The following is a 19739-nucleotide window of genomic DNA, read 5'->3' as shown; positions in this document are numbered from 1 at the left end:
TCCAAAGCCACAGCCTTGAACGTCTGTTCAGCACACACAGGCTTCAGTTCTATTCTAAACACATAGAACTACAATCCACTGGAGCTGACCTGATATAACTACCACCACCATCCTATCTCAGAAAAGATATAGAGCTTACAATTTAAACATAAAATAGAATAATATTTTTTCTAAGGTGAAAGGAAAAGTTTATTGAAAAAGATACATTTCAACATACAAAACACACCTCTCCCAGAAGCACAGGTGGGAATAGGCCTAAAAGAGGATACTATTTTAAAAAATTGTCGTGGTGGTTGTAAGTGCCATCTTTAAGACAATGGCAACACCATGTAAAACAGCTATGAACTTTGCCCTATCCTGAGCCTCTCTCACCATCTCAGATCTGCTCCAGGCCATTGTTATAGTCACTGGATAGATCTATCCCATTAAGGGTCTTCCTACAACCCTCTATTGTTCCCAGCACAGTGTTTTTCCAATGACCAGCCTCTCCTGTCAACATGCTGAAATTATATGAGGTGAAGTTTCACCATCTTTGCCACTCAGGAGCACCCTGGTTTTACTTTCTCCAAGACAGATTTATTTGTTCTTTTTTGCAGTTCATAGAATATTGTTGTTGTTGTTGTTGTGTTGTGTACTGTCAAATGGGAACTGACCAATAACTGACCTTCTAGCAGGTTTTCAGAGGTATTTAATAGATCAGGAAGAAATTGCCAATTGCCCATCCTTCTCCTGCCCATGGAATGTTGGTATTATGTGTTGTCGAGTTTCCTGTGACTCATAGTCATCCTATGTACAACAGCTCTGAACCCTGCCTTATCTTGAGCCAGTTTCACTGATTCTGACACATCTACCTCCATTGCTCCAGCTACTGTACTGATTCATCTCATCCAGGGTCTTCCTCTCTTGCGCTGTCCCTTCACCCTTGTGAACATGATGTCCTTCTCCAAGGATTGGTCTTTCCTGGTCACATGCCCAAAGAATGTGAGATGGAGCTTCAAGGAGAAACTTGGTTTCATCCTCTCCAAGACAGACCTATTTGTTTTCTTGGTGGTGGTCCATTCAAGATTCTTCTCTAGCATCACAACCCAAAGTAATCAATTCTTCTTCCATCATCCTTAGTTACTGGAATGTTGTTGTTGTTAGGTGCTGTTGAGTCAAGCACAACTCATAGCGACCCTATGAATAAAAGATCTGAACTCTGTTCTGTCTTGTGCCATCCTCATATTTCCTGACACACAAGAGCCCATTGCAGCAGTCACTGTATCAGTCCACCTGGTTGAGGATCTTCCTCTCCTTCACCAACCCTCCATCCTTCCTAGCATTATGTCCTTCTCCAAGGAATAGCACCTCCTAGCACATGTCCAATGTATGTGAGCAAAGTCTCAGCATTCTTGCCTCCAAAGAGCACTCCAGCAGCACCCTCTCCAAGGCATATCTGCTCATTCTCTTGGCCATCCATAGGATGTTTACTGTTCTTCTCCAACACACTGATCAAAGACATTAATTCCTTTTCTCACATCCTTATTCATTGTCCAGCTCTCAGATGCATAGGTAGTAATCACAAAGACCATGGCCTGAATCAGACTCATCTTAGTCTTCAAACTGACATCAGTACTTCTTAAAATTTTGGAAAGGTCCCTAATTGCAGATTTTTCTGGTGCAATACATTTCCTTATTTCCTGACTGCTGGTATCAATGGTATTAATTGTGGATCCAAGCAAAATGAAGCTGTTTACCATTTCAGTCTCCTCTCCATCCATCAAGATGCTGCCTATTGGTCCATTGACATTGAGATGCAATCCATACTGAAGGCTACATTCCTTGATCTTCTGCAACAAGTGCTTCAAATCTTCCTCACTTTTAATGAGGAAGGTTGTGTCATCTGCATAATGCAGGTTATTGATGAGTCTCCCTCTAATCCTGATACCACACTCCTCCTCATAGAGTCCAGCTTCTCAGATAATTTGTCCTGCATACAGATTGAATAGGTATATAAAGCGAATACAGTCCTGACATGCTTCCTTCCCAATTCTAAACCATCCAGTGTTCCCCAACTCTGTTTGCACATAGCCTCCTGGTCCAGGTATAGATTTCACATGAGCATAACTAAGTGTTCTGGGTTTCCCATTCTTCTGCATTTCAACCACAACTTGTCATGAATCTCACAGTCAAATGCCTTTGCATAATCAATAAAGCACCAATAGAAATAGACATTCTTCTGGTATTCTAAATCTTACCACTTTGTCACCCTCATTGAGCACAGGGACTTTATTGCAGAACTGCTTGCATTCTTCCTCAAGAGTATTTCCCTTCTCTCTAATAAGCTCTGTCTACCTGAATGACAGTACCTCTTCTCTTCTTGATTAGATTTGTCAAGGACTCTCAAGTATGAGGTGCCTATAATACCAGCAGCAGGATGACTTCTGTGATTTATAGCCACTATGAAGGGTCAATAAAGGGTTCAAGCCATCCATCTAGGACTAGAATTTCAAAGTAAAGCGATTTAAGGATCCATACAATGGAGTAAGAAAAAAGAAAATGAAAGAGCATGAACACTAGAAAAAAAAATGACTTCAAAGTACTACTGGTTTTTATGGGATTGAAAAGCAAGAACTGAAGCTCAAGAGAGCTGAAGGAGGAGAAGCTGTAGCCAGAGTATAAAAAATTGGAATTTAGGATTTCAGAAGTTAATAAAGCCTTCTCCAACCATATGAGACAGCAAGATACTATAAACAATTAAAAAAGCGTTTGTTGTGTATATGTGTGAGGTTTCACTAAAGCTGTTGTTGTTAGGTGCTGTTGAGTTGTTTACAACTCATAGAGCTCCTATGAACCTTGGCCTATCCTTCAACAAGATGGACAAAAATGGACTCATTGACTCTAGGTACATCTAAGACACAGAAGAATGTTAAATTATTCCTTAAATTCTATAACAAATATTTAGAGATCTCATCACCTCTCATTGAGCCCTTACTGTACTTCATGCTTTTCATGGTATAATTTATTGCAGAATTATATCTTGGAGAAGGCGAAAGCAAACTGCTCCTTGGAGGCAAGGATTTTGAAGCTCTGTCTCATATACTATGGGCATGTACACAAGAAGGCCCAGTCCTGGGAGAAAGACATCATGCTTGGAAGGGTCGAGGGACAGGGTAGGAGAGGAATACCCCAGATGAGATGTATTGCCGTAATAAGTAGGGTAATGAGGGTAGGTGTGTCAGAAACAGTGAGATTGGCTCAGGATTTGGAGCAGGGTTCAGAGCTATAGTACATAGGGTCCCTATGATTTACAGTAGACTCAATGGAACATAACAACAACAACAACATAGGATGTTGCGATTTTGTTTATCTTATTTAAAACTGCTTTTACATATCTGCAATTGCTCAATAAATATTGATTAAATCAATGATAGCATTTTTGCTGCATAAGATGTTTTCATCAATGCTATTATGTGCCTTCACATCAGAACTGGCTCATATTTGACCCTCCAATGGGTTTTCAAAAGCTGTAAATCACACAGATGGAAATAGCTTATCTTCCTCCTATGGAGAAGCTGGTAGATAGATTAAAACTGTCTGGCTGTAGGTTGTCACTCCTTAATATGTCATGTGTATACGTGTGTTTGCCAGAAATAGGGACCCAACTTTGGTACTTTTCTTATGAAATCAAGTTAAACTGGAGAGAAAGACTTTGAACTTGATAACATGAGCATAGCCAGAATTAGAATAGTTAGGATAATGGTTAATCTTGCATGTCAATAAGGTATAAGGTAATTGTCCTATGTGGTAGAAATTCTTTTTTTCCCCTTTTTTTCTTTACATCAACTTTTTAAAAATTATTATTAAATTTTATTAGTTTTAATGAACATTTACAGAGATTTGGGGTTCTCATTCATTCATTGTTGCACTGTTTTCTCTACCCTCCTCCCCAGTTCGTTCTTCTCCCCTTCCCCCCGAATGTCTGTTTTAATCGTCCAATTGCCACATTGCTTTTCAAAGCCAGTTCTGATTAATCTCCTTTGTCAGTGTGTCCTTTGCCATTCCCTATCACTCCTCCTTGAGAGAGACTTCACCCTGATTCATAAGGAAAAGGGGATGGTGTATTCTCTTAGCTACTTTCTGCTCAAAAGGGACGCTGTAGTTTCAGGGTGAAGATTTTCTCTCACTACTCTAAAGGGCCCCTTTGGCAGTAGGAAACACATAGACTATTACGGAGATTGATTTTGGAATTTAGATGCACTGTTATTAATTGTGCTTAGCCGTACATGTTCATATCCTTGAAGATGTATCATGGAGGTGTTGCAACCTAGAAGACACAAATTTAACTAACAAGTTAAAAGTACATGAGTCAAAAATTAAGAAGCAATAATATTCTGAGTAGAGGTTCTAGTAGTGGCACAAATCAAGTTACAGAGGGAAGGTGGTTCTTACAATAAAAGGCCTATAGACTAGCACTTTGTCTATTATAGTGTAGAGGCTAGGAACCACAAGATGTAGAGGCTCAGCTATGTCATTTATGCTTCTTAAGTCCTGGAGCAAATTCCATCTACCACTGGGCTGTTTTACAACTCGGAAGTTCACAAGCAAGGTAGAGGTGAAGTAAGGAACTGCTTATGAGGTTTTCCGTCCATTCCAACAACTAAGAGATAGTGGGAAGAGTTGGGTCCTCAGAAGGTTTTTAGGACCAATTAGTAGGCTCTGTGTTCAGGAGAAAAGGAATATACTTACCAGTAATGTTAATGCTCATCCACGGCTCTTCTGGGAGGATCTAAATCATTGAAGTGTTCTCCTTTGTTTCCAGCTGGGAGCTGGAGCCTGTCAGTCCTGTCTGCCACGAGGACCTGATGTGGGCCACCTTGGCCAAGTGTCCTTCAGAGCCACACGTAAAGCAAGTGAGTGGGTGCTTCCTTTCTACTCCCTTGCCTATCTGTGGCTCTTGTCTGTGACACTGTCTACTGAAGTGGCCCAGCTTTCCACAGTGGAATCAATTCTGACCTCCTTTATTACCTTTGGGTGGCACTGTATATGAGAAAGACTTCCTTTTCCTGACACAGGCCCTAAACTGGCAGCAATAGCTGCCCCAATAATTTTGCCCATTCTCTGGTCTTTTCTCTTCCTTCTAGATCCCAGTTGTTAAAAGAGGGAAAATTTTAAGCAAATGTATAACAAATAATTTTGAACATTATAATCTTTTAAGTTTACGGCTAGACGTATTAACAATATCATCATTTCCAATCCGGAGATATATGTTCCAATGCAGTACCTATTTTCTATAAATGGTTTTGGTAAGAGGAATGTTGTAAATGTGGATACATTTCCACTATTCCTCCTCCATACCACAACATAGTGTTATTAGCTTGAGCAGTTATAAATCCATTGCCATCCTTACTCTAACTTAATTCTTTTTTTTTCAAATTTAAATTTGTTATTAATTTCAGTGAAAATTTACAGAGGCTTTGGATTTCCACTCATTCATTGTTGTTGTGGTAGAAATTCTAACCTCTATGATATTAGTGAGGCTGGATTGGAGGTGGTTCTAGAAAGATATGAAGGAGCTCTGGTGGCATAGTCTATAGGGAGTTACACTGCCAAGCCAGAGCTCCACAAAAGAATAATGAATAAACTCCACTAATGGATTTTAAGATCCCAGAAACCCAGTGGATAATCAACTACAAGTCAGTTCTGACTCAATGGCAAGGTGAAAGAGAAAGGGGGAGTTGATCTGATTATAGGCAATAATCCTGGCATATAATCTTGGCAATAATTCTTGGCAATGTGGCTTGTGAATATATTTAGACTCTGGCAAAAAGCTAGAGAGCTTTTTTTTTGTCAAATCCTGTATTTGGCTATCTGGCTTGTGGTCCCCAGAACCAGTCCCCTTCCAGATTTTGGACTTGTCAGTCTCCAAGACAGCTGTCTTCAACTCTTGTCTCCAAATCCACCGTTGGACAAGTCAGCCTGTGAAGGCAGCAGACTTCAAAGTGGACAGCCTGAGATAGTGCCTGCCTGTAGACAACTAGACCCATTTGTCCCCCACCCCTAACTCCATCACCTCTGCTTCTCTTTTTGAGGTCTGACTGCAGACCTGGGGCTTGTCAGACTCTACAAGGATGTGAGCCATTTCCTTTACATCAATCTCTCTGTCTCTTTCTCATTCTCTACAGACATATATATGGAGCAAAGCTTAACTGGTTTTCTTCTGTAAAGAACTCAGTCTACAAGATAGTTGGACTCAGAAAAGATATAGGAAAAGAAAGGAATTAGATTGTTTTTCTTCTTAAAGAGAAACAGCCATTAACTAAGAATGCACTAAATGAAAAAATAATACTTTTCAGTTAGATTCATAAACTATTAATCCTGAATTTGATCTAAAAGTTGAATTTAACTCTCCAATGTCAGATGCAAAATAGCTAATTTTCTTTTAAAAAATTAATTTTTCAAATCCTACCAGTTTTGAAAAGAATATTTTACTTCTTTGAAATTTGCTCTTGGCTCAAGTACCTGGCTGTTCCCTTGTGCTTTATAATCCCAGACAATGATGGTCCTTTCTGTAGTGGCCACAATTCGCTTGAGTTGTGAGAGGTAGTCACATCCTGTGATCCAGGAGGTATCCTGGTAGAAAAACAGAGAATTAGTGTTTTTCATAGAATGTGTGTGATACGTGTGTGTTGGGGTGGTAATATAGTTCCTTCTATCACATGGTAATGGGTTACTAAATAGTAGGTTATTTACAGCCCCCATTTGTTTTATTAACTGAGAAGCCTCACAATGCATCCCCTTAGATGCCCTGAAGAACGATGGTTATCTTTTCCCCTCCCACTCTCAACTGGAGTCCCTTAGTAACCTCAACTGATGAATGATTTGGCTATTGCCTGGAGCAGCTTCCTGGTACAGTGTGACAGCCGGCAAAAAAAGCCTCACTGTGCACCATACACTTGTACAAGGAACAATCATCCTTCACGTGGTACACAGAAACTAGGCCTGAGGCGGATTCAGCATAGTCTCTGGCTCTTTTCCCATTGCTAACACTCTTAGCTGGAAAAGATCAAGATGCTCAAAACTAACCACTTTTCAAGCATTTCTCTGCAGTGAGTTTAACTCCAGAAAGCAAAACTTGGGCCTGCTTTGGTATTGCTCTGGCGTTAGTTTTATCCTTGTCTGTCCTAGTAAGCCTCCTGCCTGAAGCCATTCAGCTCCAGCTCTCTATGCTGACAAAGCTAACTCTCTGACAAGTGCCCGAAGGCCCTCAGCTTTCTGCCTCTGTGGGCCTGAGCCCACAAGCCTATCTGCACTGGTCTCCTGGTTCTGCCCTCTCCTGTCACTATTTTTCTAACAACCACTTGATGCTGCTCAGGTGTTGCTGTTCTCAGTCTGCCGAATTGAGAAGTAACAAAGAGAACTCAAGTTGAAAGCATGCACTGCACTCTGACCCTTCTCCTTTGAAGTTAGCAAGAGCCCCATTTTTCATTTTGGGATGGCTCATTTTGAGAATCATAAAATTGACCAATCTTCTCTATATGTCTTATTTGTATGCTTCCAGCCTAAAAGTGCTACTGGTCTTATTTAGATTGTTAGCAAGCTATGCAATCCCCTTGTTGACTCACAAATACCTTATATTTGCATAGTCCTTCCTAGAACGCTAGATTGTGCTTATGCAAAACCTATACTTGGACCAGGAGGCTGTTGTCAGGACAGAGCAAGGAAACACTGCATGGTTCAAAATTGGGAAGGGTGTGTGTCAGGGATATGTCCTATCTCCAGTTCTTTTCTATTTGTATGCAGAACAGATTATCCAGGAGGCTGGTCTCTATGAGAAGTGTGGCATCAGGTTTGGAGGTAGACTCATCAACAATCTGTGTTATGCAGATGACACAACCCTGCTTGCTGAAACAGAGGAGGACCTGAAGTGATGCAGAAGGTCAAGGATTGCAGCCTTCAGTATGGATTGAAGCTCAACATTAAGAAAACAAAGATTCTCAGCACTGGGCTGATGGGCAGCATCATGATAGATGGTGAAGAGATTGAGATTGTTGACAGCTTTAGTTTGTTTGGCTCTACACTCTTGGTACCAGCAGCCAGGAAATGAAAAGATGAATTGCATTGGAAAAATCCGCTGTCAGAGACCTCTCCAAAGTACTGAAGAACAACAATATCAGTCTGGAGACTAAGATGAGCCTCATACAGGCCATGGTCTTTTTAATTACTTACTATGCATCAGAGAACTGGACAATGAATGACTAGGGATGATAGAAGGAGAGTTGATGTCTTTGAGCTGTGGTGCTGGAGAAGAGTACTGAATAGACCACGGACTGCTAGAAGAACAAACAAGTTCGTCCTGGAGAGGGTGAAGGCAGGTTACTTCTTGGAGGCAAGGATTCTGAAGCTTTGTCTGACATACTTTGGACATGTTGCAAGGCAATATCAGTCCTCGGAGAGGGACATCATACTTGGGAAGGTGGAGAGACAGCACAGGAGAGGAAGATCCTCGATGAGATGGATTGATTCAGTCACTGGGGTAATAGAGAAAGGTGTGTAAGAGACAATAAATTGGCAAGGGATAGAGCAGAGTTTAGGGCTGTTGTACATATGGTTGCTATGAGTTGCAGATGACTCGATACCACATAACAACAACACTGGGCCAATAGGCAATATCAAGGTAGATGAAGAAAAGATTGAAATTGCCAACAATTTCATCTTACTTGGTTCCACAGTCAATACCCTTGGTACTAGCAGTAAAAAGATCAGGAGATGTATTATATTGGGAAAGTCTGCCATCAGGAACCTCTCCAAAGTTCTGAAGAACATTGATGTCAATTTAAAGATTGAAAGGCACCTGATTCAGCATATGATCTTTCCAGTCACCTGCTATATACCTGAGGGCTTGATAATGAATAAGGATGTCAGAAGAACTGATGCCTTTGAGTTGTAGTGCTGGAGGAGAATACTGAATATCCCATGGACTGCCAAAAGAACAAAAATGTATGTTTTGGAGAAGGTGCAGCCAGAGTGCTGCTTGGAGGTAAGGATGGTGAATCTTCGTCTCACAAAGTTTGGACATGTTCCTACGAGAGGCTATTCCTTGGAGAGTGACATTATGCTTGGAAATGTGGAGGGCTGGCAAAAGAGAGGAAGATCCTCAACAAGATGGACTGACCAAATGCTTGGACTCTAGATAGTGAGGATGACACAAGATAGCACAAGATTCAGATCTGTCATTTATAAGGTTGCAGTGAGTGTCTTGACAGCACTTAACAATGATCCAACCAAGAGGCAGCACTGATGGTGCAGTCTGCAGCAAATTGCACAGATAATCCTGAGGGTATACATCTCTGATTCTAAGGTAGTGAGCAAAACTCAGTCAAGTGGTGGAAGGTGTAAAGACCATGTGTTGTATAGCCATAGTAAGTAATCTGCTATACCGCACCCTCATTCTATGTCCTCTTCTGAATCTTTTCTGAAAGTTCTTTGTTGACATGCTGCTTTAAATTAGCAAACAAACACCATTTTGAATTATCTTCAATGAAATTTTACTTGCAAGTGCTATTAATGAATGAGATTTATCGTGCAATAGTGTCTACACTGTGTTGCATTATCTTTCTTTTGAAGGGATACAAAGTTGAATCTCTTCTAGGTAGCTACCTGTCTTCCAAATTTCTTGCCATAGATAAGTGATAACCTCCAGTGGTGCATCTGTTTTCTGAAACATCTCCACTGGTATTTATTTCATCAATCCTGCAGCTTTATTTTTCATTAATGCCTTCAGTACAACTTGAACTTCTTCCTTCAGTACCATTGGTTCTTGATCATATGTTACCTCCTGAAATGACTGAACATCAAATAACTCTTTTTTTGTACATTGACTATGTATTCTTTCCATCTTCTTTTGATGCTTTCTGCAACATTCAATTTTTCACCCAGAAAATCCCTCACTATTGCAACACAATGATTGAAGTTGTTCTTCAGTTCTTTCAACTTGAGAAATGCCAAGCATGCTTCTCTGTTTGGCTTTATAACTCTAGGTTTTGGAAAATTTAATGAATGATACTTTGTCTTCTTAAGGTGCCCTTTGAGGAGCCATTACCATAGCCCTAAGCTAATTAGGAATTAATTAGGAATTTTTAAAAATGCACTTACGGTAACAGTGGTGCTGGTCTGAACTCTCATCTAGGAAAAAAAGGAAGAGAATTACAAAACCTAGCTGTCAATGCAAAAATGAGAATGCAATTTCTAAAACAATACACTACTTATTTTTTAGTATCACTTGAAACCTTTACATGATTATCCTCATTTCCCACTCCCTGGAAACACCCAGTCATGCACTGTTTATTTGGCAAGGTTGTACCTCCATGAGTTGTCTTTTTAAGAACTGTTACCAATTATTCAATTTCTTTGACTTGCAAACTACCTCACACTCTTTTGTTATTCAGAACAATGTTTGGTAGGGAAAAAAATGGAAATGCAAAATGATATCAGGAGCTACTGCCACTGGAATTGGCCCAGAGCACCAGCATCACTGGTAGAGAGAAAATGAGAGAACAGAAGTAAGTGGAGGAATTAGTTGGAGGAAGAGGGAAGAGGGGTGCTGGAGGGACACGGTGAGGGAATGGAAGGAGTTGCTGGTGGGGTGGGGAAGAAGGATCGACCACCACACACACACACACACACACACACACACACACACACACACACCCCAAAGTAGAGGAAATGAACAACAAATCTGTTAGTTATGTAATAGGGAAAGGTTTTTCATCTGCTCTTTTGAGTAAATACTTGTCTATCAGATATTGGCCTAAAGCTGAGCATCCAAATTAAGACTGACTAGGAAGAAGGATTGGCCATCCATTTCTGAAATAACAAGCCTTCGAAAACCCTTTGAACAATAGAGCATATTCAGATTAGACTAGTAGATATGCATTGGAGGCTGAACCTTTGTACCAGGAATCACAAAGGAGGAAGAACAGTTGCAAACAGATACTGGTGACTGGAATGTGAAATGTGAGCAGTATGAATATTGAAAAGTTAGACATTGTTAAAGAAGAAATGGAACACATAAATATTGATGTTGGTAAGCTGAAATGCATTGGCATGGGATATGTTTTTTTTTAGCATGGGATATGTTGAATCAGACAATCATATTTGATCTACTAGATCAGAAATGTCAGGGACAAGAGCACTTAAAATAATGTTAAGTAGATCTCTATGCATATAGATTGAGGTAGAAAAAAATACAGATTGTTTTATTTGAAATTTAGTTGAATTTAGTGAAAGACATTCCATCCAGAGATATATGCTAATTGAGAATAATAGATGTGTTCCTTGTGGAGTTGTTGTTATGTACCATTGAGTCAGAATCAGTCTATAGCTGACCCTCTAGTGGGTTTTCAGAGATTTTAAGTTACATGGCAAGGGGTTACCTATATTTCTCCTGCAGAGTGGCTGGTGGATTCAAACCATCTGCCTTTTGGCTGCCAGTGCAGCTCCTTACCCACTAGGCCATCAGTGTTCCCTTCCTTACAGAGAGTTAGTATACATATAAGATGACATTTTATGACCTTGAGACATGGCAGTTAAGCATGGAAGTAATTAAGTAAATTAAGAAACTGACCCAGCTTCTTTTTCATGTTCAAAAGGTTTTGGGACATATCTGCCCAGAAGGAATGGATCATGTAAAAAGGGAGAAAAAGGATTAGATTAGAGGGAGACGGCTAAAAAAAATTGGTCATGGCAGTCTTTCATTTGAAGAGTTCCAAAAGGCTTTTCCATCATGAACATATTTCTATATGGAAAAAGAAAATGCTGTGAAAGGACACCTCTGGTTTACTAATCTCTCACCAGGTCTCCATCTTTAGTGGAAGTCACATTTTAAAGTTCCCCTCCATTTTTAAAAGTATCATAATCCTTATAGACACCTTCAGAATTTTAAAAACCTAAGCTTGGAGGCTCATGTATGAAGTGGTTGGATTTTGGAAGATGGTTTCTTGTGTCTTGGTGAGGATCAAGTGTGAAATATTGGGTTTTTTGAGTTTTGTTCTTGTTGTTGTTCACAATCTGGTGTCAGCTGTTTGGATTTGCCAGATTTAACTAACAATGAGCTGTGGATTGGAAACCTCTTGTTTAGAGTCAACAGGTTCTGGTGGAGGGCCTTTGCTTTTGGTCCTGGTGCTAATCGTGTTTGGTACTAACGTTCTTCTAAGTTATACAGCATTGATCTATCAGCTGTATTAAAGTAACCTAGAGTTGCTGTGATGCTGAACGCTGTGCCACTGGTGTGTCAAACACCATATTGGTTACTTGTCATGGACAGTGTTTGGTGGAGCTCCTAGATTGATTCAGGTTTGGAAACAAACATGTGGCCTCCACTTCCTAAACCACATGCCTTTGGAAACTATGAACGTAGAGAGACAATGATAGTTATAAAAGAAGGTTCAGGTCTTTTGTTCACAGGGTCGCTATGAGTTGTACATGACTTGACAGCACTTAACAACAACAACTTTTGACATAGCTTTTCTTATTAACAATATTTACTGTTTATGCCATCCAGAATGCCAAAGGGCACCATGAAAATCTTAAATTGTTGATTCACACATTATTTGTGTTATCAGTGGCTACTTTTCAATAAATTAGTCTTATGACCTAATCTTACAAATTATTTTACTTTTAGAATGTGTCATTAAATTTCTAAGACATACAATATTCGGTTGGTTTTATTCCTTTATAATATCAAGATAACCTGTTCTTTAGTATTTTCTTTCCAATTACATTATTTATCACATAATCCCTTAACATTGTCCAAAAGCAGAAACAGACACGTTTGTCTGGGTACTTTTGAACCCACTGATAAACAAGTGTGAGTGAGGAGTGTACGTGTGCAAAGTATCTCTGGAAAGATGACACTTATTACACTAATATAATAACCCTGAACTGTTTATAATTATACTAGCATAATCCTGAACGATTTCATTATGAAAAAAGAGAGAGAGGGTACAGCTGGAGCGCTCTTTGGAGGCAAGAATGATGAGGCTTTGCCTCACGTACTTTGGAAATATTGTTAGGAGGTGCTATTCCTTAGAGAGGAACATGATGTTGGGAAAGGTGGAGGGTCGGCAAAGGAGAGGAAGACTTTCAACCAGGTGAATTGAAAAGGTGACTGCTGCAATGGTCTCTTGTGTGTGAGGATGGCGCAGGGCAGGACTAGGTTCAGATCTTCTGTTCATAGGGTTGCTATGAGTCGTACTCTACTCAATGGCACTTAAAAACAACAACATTTCATTATGAAGGTGATTGTTTTTCTTCTCACTTTATCCTGTAGATGCCATCTTTGTTCTGTTTTTTTCATTGGGTTATCTATCTATCTAACAAAAATGAACAGCGAAATAATGCAGCAGGAGGAAAAGAGATTGAAAATTTTTCTATTTAATTGAAGTAAATACATGGAGCTCTGGTGTTCTAGTAGTAAGAAGCTGCGTTGCAACCCCAAAGGTACCTGATTAGAATCGACCAGCTGCTGCATGGCAGAAAGATGGGAAATATCTTCCCATGAAATTTACTACCTCTTAAAATCCACAGAAGGGTCAGCTGTGAGTCAATTCTGATGCTTTGGTACATAACAACAGCAACCATCTCTTTAGGGAGCTCTGGTGGCTTAGAAGCAAGAAATTGTACTGCAAACTATACATTCTTCTCCTGTGCAATTTATTGCCACTGGAAACACACTGGAAGGTCATCTACAGGTTGGTTCTGACTCTGGCACACAATGAAAGCTACAAAATAGCTATTGGTGGTTGGTTAAACATTCAGCTGTTAATCAAAAGGTTGGCTATTCAGAAGGTGAGGTGGTCTGCTGCAGTAAAGATTTACTGCCTTGGACACTGTCCAAGCTGGTTCAGCTGGTAGTACAGGCTCCTTGCCCTCTTTCTACATCTCTCCCTGTGCCATGTCCTGGGCATGGCTGGAGTGCTCCCCTCGCAGAGCCTGGCTCCCTGTGACTTCTGACCAACTGAAGACTCACTGAATCAAAGATAGATCCCCAGTGGACTGAAAATTATCATTGATATTTTTTATCATGTGATGAATATTTCAAATTATTTTTGTATGAAGCATAACACCAGTTGGTAACGGACTAAAAATTGAAATGTTTAAAAACTATTTAACATCAAACATTCATCTTTTATTTTCTAAGTAAAGTCATGTTGTCCATTAGAATCTCAACTTTTAAGTTTAGAGAGAATTAACATTAAGAATGGTACTGTAATTAAGTCAGAATAGATTCATTGCTAGACCTCCAGCAGATTTTCAGAGGCAGTAAATCCCAAGGGAGGAGATTGTCTATCCTTCTCCCATTTGGAGAATTGCTCATCTTTCTTTGTCAGAGAAGCTGGTGGATTTGAACCTTGTGCCTTAAGGCTGACAGCACAACTCCCTACCACTAGACCACCAGAGCTCCCTTTACATTCATACTGGTATCTGCTATTCATAATGTGCTTTCACATCTTTTATCTATTATTTAACTGTCACTTACAATCCTTTGAGAGGGAGCTTTGGTGGAGTAGTGCATAAGGAGTTTCACTGTTAACCTAAAGAACATGACTTTCTGGTGGTTCAAATCCACCAGCAGCTCCAAGATAAGATGAGCATGAAATTTACAGCCTCAAAAACCAAATGCGCATTGAAGTCTATGGGGGAGAGAATAGTTTAAAAGTATTATATATTTAGGGCATTATGTTTATCGTAGGAATACACAATGAGGGTTGCAGAGTGGATTATATTTGGGGGTAGGGGTGTGGTTTGGGGAGGTGCGGGGGGCATTGTGTACCAATGAGGGAGTTTTTCTTTTGCTTTTCTAGGAGAGGAGCAAATGGGGAGAGAGGGGTTTGTGCGGGGAGAAGGGTGCAACAATGAATGAATGGAATCCCAAAATCTCTGTAGATATTCATTGAAATGAAAAATAAACAACCTAAATTTAAAAAATTTTTAAAAAATGGTATAATATCTTCCCCATGGAGGAGTGGTTTCAAAGTTGAAATCTGTAAACATATCTATTACATACAGAATTTTGCCTGTCTCATGGTGCTCACTCAATTTATTGCCTTCAAGTCAGAACTGAACTCAATTTATTGCCTTCAAGTAGAACCAAATGTGGTGAATTTCAGGGGGAGGAGATGGCTTATGGAGTTGCTGGTGGATTTGAACCAGCAAAGATACAGTTTTTGTGTTAGCAGTGCAGCTCTCAATGGACTACACCTGTCTCATGGTAAGTAAGTACTCAATTAATACTGGATATTCAGATTCGATACATATATAGCATTTGCTGGACTTTACACATTTGGAAGATTCCTAGCCTTCAAAGTTCCTTATATGTTATTATATAGAAAAAAACCGCATGGATTTTCAAAATAGCCTAAATGTGAATACCAAATCTGTAACTTATTAGTCATATAATCTTGAGCAAGTTATATGGATGCTGTGAACCTTGGTTTTAAAAAGAATAAATGTGTGACTCAAATAAAAAAAAAAACCAAAAACCAAATGCAAGATCACCTACGAGTCAGTTACAACTCAGATGCAATGAGTACAGGCTTCTGAAAAAGACAGTCTTGGTCCTATTATGATTTCACAGAAAACTTTATTTTGTCTAAAAGAGATATGAAAATATTTGATCGGCTCAAAAAGTTCCCTCTTTAAAACCATACCCAGTAAAATTAAGATCCTTCATTATTTGATAGAATTACACAAACATTTTGCTTGTGTGTCTTTCTGAATTTACTTGAAAAAGTACAGGCATTCCTCAGTTTATAAACATTCAACTTAAGTAAGCCTGTAGTTACAAATCAACCTCCATAAACCTTGACATTTTAAAGATTTGCATATATTAAAAACATATAATGATTTATAATAACAAATCTGTTGTTAGGAACCTCTCTAGGGTACTGAAAAGCAGTAATGTCAGTCTAGAGACTAAGGTGTGCCTAATCCAGTCCATGGTCTTTGCAATTACTTGCTATACATCAGAGAGCTGGATAATGACTAAGGATGACAGAAAAAGAATTGATAGTTTTGAAATGTGGTGCCTGAACATGCCGTGAACTGCCAAGAAAACAAATAGGCTTGTCTTGGAGAGGGTGAAACCAAGTTTCTCCTTGGAGGCTAGGATTTGGAAGCTCTGTCCACATACTTTGGGCACATACTTTGAGACTGATTGGTCCTTGGAGAAGGACATCATGCTCAGAAGGGTGGAGGGACAATGCAGGAGAGGAAGATCCCCAATGAGATGGATTGATACAATAACTTGGGCAATGGGGGTTGGTGTGTCGGAATTAGTGAGACTGACTCAGGACAGGGAAGGGTTCAGAGTTGCTATAATACAGTCGCTAAGGGTTGCAGATGACATGACTTGATGGCACATAACAACAACAATAACAAATGCATGCTGCTTTTTCATGGGCATAAAACATTATGACATAGAAAGCATTAGGAAGAGAAAGATATTATATAATAAGACAAATATTTTACTAACTTTAGATACATCCTACTTAACCACTTGAATTGCATACAAATCCAATTTAAAGATAGATTTAGGAATGGAACTTGTTTGTAATCCAGGACTGGCTGCACCCTGTACCATAGTGTAGTTGGATTGATGCTACATGGTTCAACATCTTATCCCGAGGAATAATGCCAAATGCAATTCTAACTTCTCAAAACTTATTGAAAAGCTCAGCAATCTGCTCATTTTTAGTGACATTTGGGTTTGGAGTGTGCGTTTTGGTTTTTTTTTCTTCTTTTTCTTTTTTTAATGACACTTTTATCTGGTTTATGTTGCATCTGATGCAAATGCACTAAGCACAGCCCAAACACAGAAAAGGAAGGAAAGAAAGAAGGAATAGTGAAAGGAAGGAAAAGAGGGAGGAGGGGGCAAGAAGGAAAAACATGAGATGGAGGGAAATGGGGAATAGAAGGACGGGGAGAAGGAAGCAAGGAGGGAAGAGAAGAGCTTACCAAGGCTCACATTACCTGGCTATTAAAGATGGTAATCAGTCCTTTCTGAGAGGCCGTTATTAGCAGATCTAGCTGAGGAATCTTGACTATGCACTTAATGACATCCCGCCTTCTACTACCTGTCAATGGCACATAAAATTTATTAGATATTTTTGAGGGGAAAAATGATTAGGTATTAAATGTATGACAAAAATCTGAAACAAGGGGTCTATTGCAAAGTGGACTAGGGGAGGGAATAGGGAGGGAGAGGGAAGAAAAGTTGAAAATGTGCGACAATGAATGAATTAAAAAAAATAATAATAATAATAAATACTGAAAAGTTTTAAAAGGGAAAGGAGAAATTATAAGTCAACTTTGTACAAGAAAGTATTGAGTTGCTTAAAAATGAAAAAGGAATACAATAAAAAAATACCAAGCCATCATTGAATTTTAAAGATTCCCAGAGACAGTAATCTTAATATATAGAATTTTCCAACAAACTTCCATACATGAATCACCAGGGAAAGTGTAAGTGACATACTTTGCAGAGAATGAGCTTTCTAAACATCTTTTAAAATAATTAATTTCTATTTTGAGATTATCATGTTTCCTAGGAGATCTTTCTTTGATTTGTCACCATTGTAATAGCAAAGAATCAAAATCAAATGCTATGTCAGACCTTTCCAGTATAAAAGAAACTAATACTACTATTAATAGCTGTTTTTTAAAGAAAATATTCTGTTCTTGCTTTGTGTCATTCAGCCAGGATTGACTCGTCATTTATAGCTGACCCTCCAGCAGGGTTTCTGAGACTATAAATCGCACAGAAAGAGATTGCTCATTTTTGTCCCACAGAGCAGCTGCTGGATTTGAACTCTGTGCTTTGCATTGGCAGCCTAACTCCTTACCATTAAGTCACTAGTTGCTGTGTATCATGGAGTTGGAACCAACCCATGGCTGTCCCTCCAGTGGGTTTTCAGAGGCAGTTTACTTGCACAGGAGGAGACGGTCCACCTTCAGAGGCTGAGAATTACAGAGGAGGAGATTGATCATCTTTCTCCTGCAGAGCAGCTGGAGCATTTTAACTGTATGCCTTCAGGGTGGTAGCACAGTTCCTTACCACTAGGCCAAGTCTTCAAAAAAATATTACAGACACCTTTATTTGTATAGTACTTCTTACCATATGCACTAAGGTGTGCCTAATTCAGGTCATGGTCTTGGCAAGACAGTTGGACAGTGACTAAGGATGATAGGAGACTGATGTCTTTGACTTGTGGTGCTGGAGAAGAGTATTGAACATATCATGGATCACCAGGAGAACAAATAGATCTGTCCTGGAGAGGGTGAAACCAAGTTTGTCTGTGGAGGCAAAGATTTTGGAGCCCCATCTCACATACTTTGGGGATGTAGCCAGGAAGGACCAGTCCTTGGAGAAGGGCTTCATCTTGGAATCATGGAGGGACAGTGCAGGAGAGGAAGACTCCAGATAAGATGGACTGATATGATAACTGGGGCAGTAGGATTAGGTGTGTCGAAGTCAGTGAGTCTGGCTCAGGATGGGCAGAGGTCAGAGCTATTGTGTATAGAGTCACTATGAATGGCAGACAACTCAATGGCAGAAAACAACAATAACCATATGTCCATGGGAGAAGGATGGGCAATCTCATCCCATGAAATTTTGTGCCGCTGAAAACTCACCAGATGATCAGCTATGGGTTGCTTCTGACTTAATGGTACCAATAACAACAACAACAACAACACAACCATACCCATTTCTCTTGTGCAAATATATTTCTCTTTTAAGTTGCTGTCTCTCCCTTTAGAATGCAAACTCCTTGACTCAGTGGCACCACACGATAAAATAAACAACCATCTGCTTGGCGTGTATTGGTTTAAAAAAAAAAAAAAAGAATGCAAACTCCTTGAGGCCAGAGATAATGCTTGCTTGTTCTGTTTAAGGACCCTGGTGCATTATGTGTTTGGTGGTAACTAATAGAAAGGTTGGTGGTTTCAAAGGGAAGAAAAAGGGACAGTCTCCTTCCATAATGACTTACAGCTTCAAAACCCTGAACCAACTAGAGGTCAGGGAACTCTTGGGTTTTGGAGTCCTCAGCACTTAGCAGAGGTTGACTCATTGGTTAGGAGCCATGGAGTTGGCTATACAATAGAACAAATCTTTGCCTGACCCTGCTCCACCTTCAGTTGTGCTTCACATGGGCTAGTGAGCATGTCCAGGGTTACATCCGCTTGTTGGTACACTTCAGCGCTATTCCATCAATCCTTGGGGTCTTATTTTTTTTGCCAATCCCTTTAGTACACATTGGACTTCTCTCTTCAGTATTATTAGTTCTTGATTATATGCTACTACTTTCTGAAATGGTTTGGTGTCCGTGAATATTTTTTGTACAATAATTCTTTATATTCCTTCCAACCCCAACTCCTTTTAACACTTCCTGTATCATTCAAGATTTTGCCCACAGAATCCTTCAGTGGATTCAGCTCAAGGCTTGAATTTGTTTTTCAATTCTTACACCTTGAGAAATGCCAAATGTGTTATTCTGTTGCTTTTCTAACTCCAGTTTTCACCATTTTGTTATAATACTATTCTTTGTCTTCTCAAGCTTACTTTTGAATTTTCTGTTTATCTCTCTTATAATTCCTTCCCTTTGTGTCATTGATTTCACATGCAAGCAAGATTCTGCTGAAGATCATCCAAAAACGATTAGAACAGCACATCAGCAGAGAACTGCCGGAAGTCCAGGCTG

The 19739-nt window shown here is 39.6% G+C and overlaps 1 protein-coding gene across 1 annotated transcript in view; it reads right to left on the bottom strand.

Annotated features, from left to right (window-relative positions):
• The window catches only part of WDR64 (WD repeat domain 64), a 195162-nt gene that overhangs the window by 149937 nt on the left and 25486 nt on the right, over nt 1–19739 (bottom strand). The window contains exons 4-5 of the mRNA XM_006902445.1: nt 17011–17114; nt 6502–6612 (exon numbers count right to left, since the gene is read on the bottom strand). Coding sequence (XP_006902507.1) covers nt 6502–6612; nt 17011–17114 — 215 coding nt within the window. The remainder of the gene's footprint in view (nt 1–6501; nt 6613–17010; nt 17115–19739) is intronic.

Source organism: Elephantulus edwardii, unplaced genomic scaffold (assembly GCF_000299155.1).
Source record: "Elephantulus edwardii isolate Elephantulus edwardi_28Jun2011 unplaced genomic scaffold, EleEdw1.0 scaffold00412, whole genome shotgun sequence".
Lineage (NCBI taxonomy): Eukaryota > Metazoa > Chordata > Mammalia > Macroscelidea > Macroscelididae > Elephantulus > Elephantulus edwardii.
The sequence above is the reverse complement of the archived record's forward strand: the minus strand, read 5'-3'. Positions and strand labels throughout refer to the sequence as shown.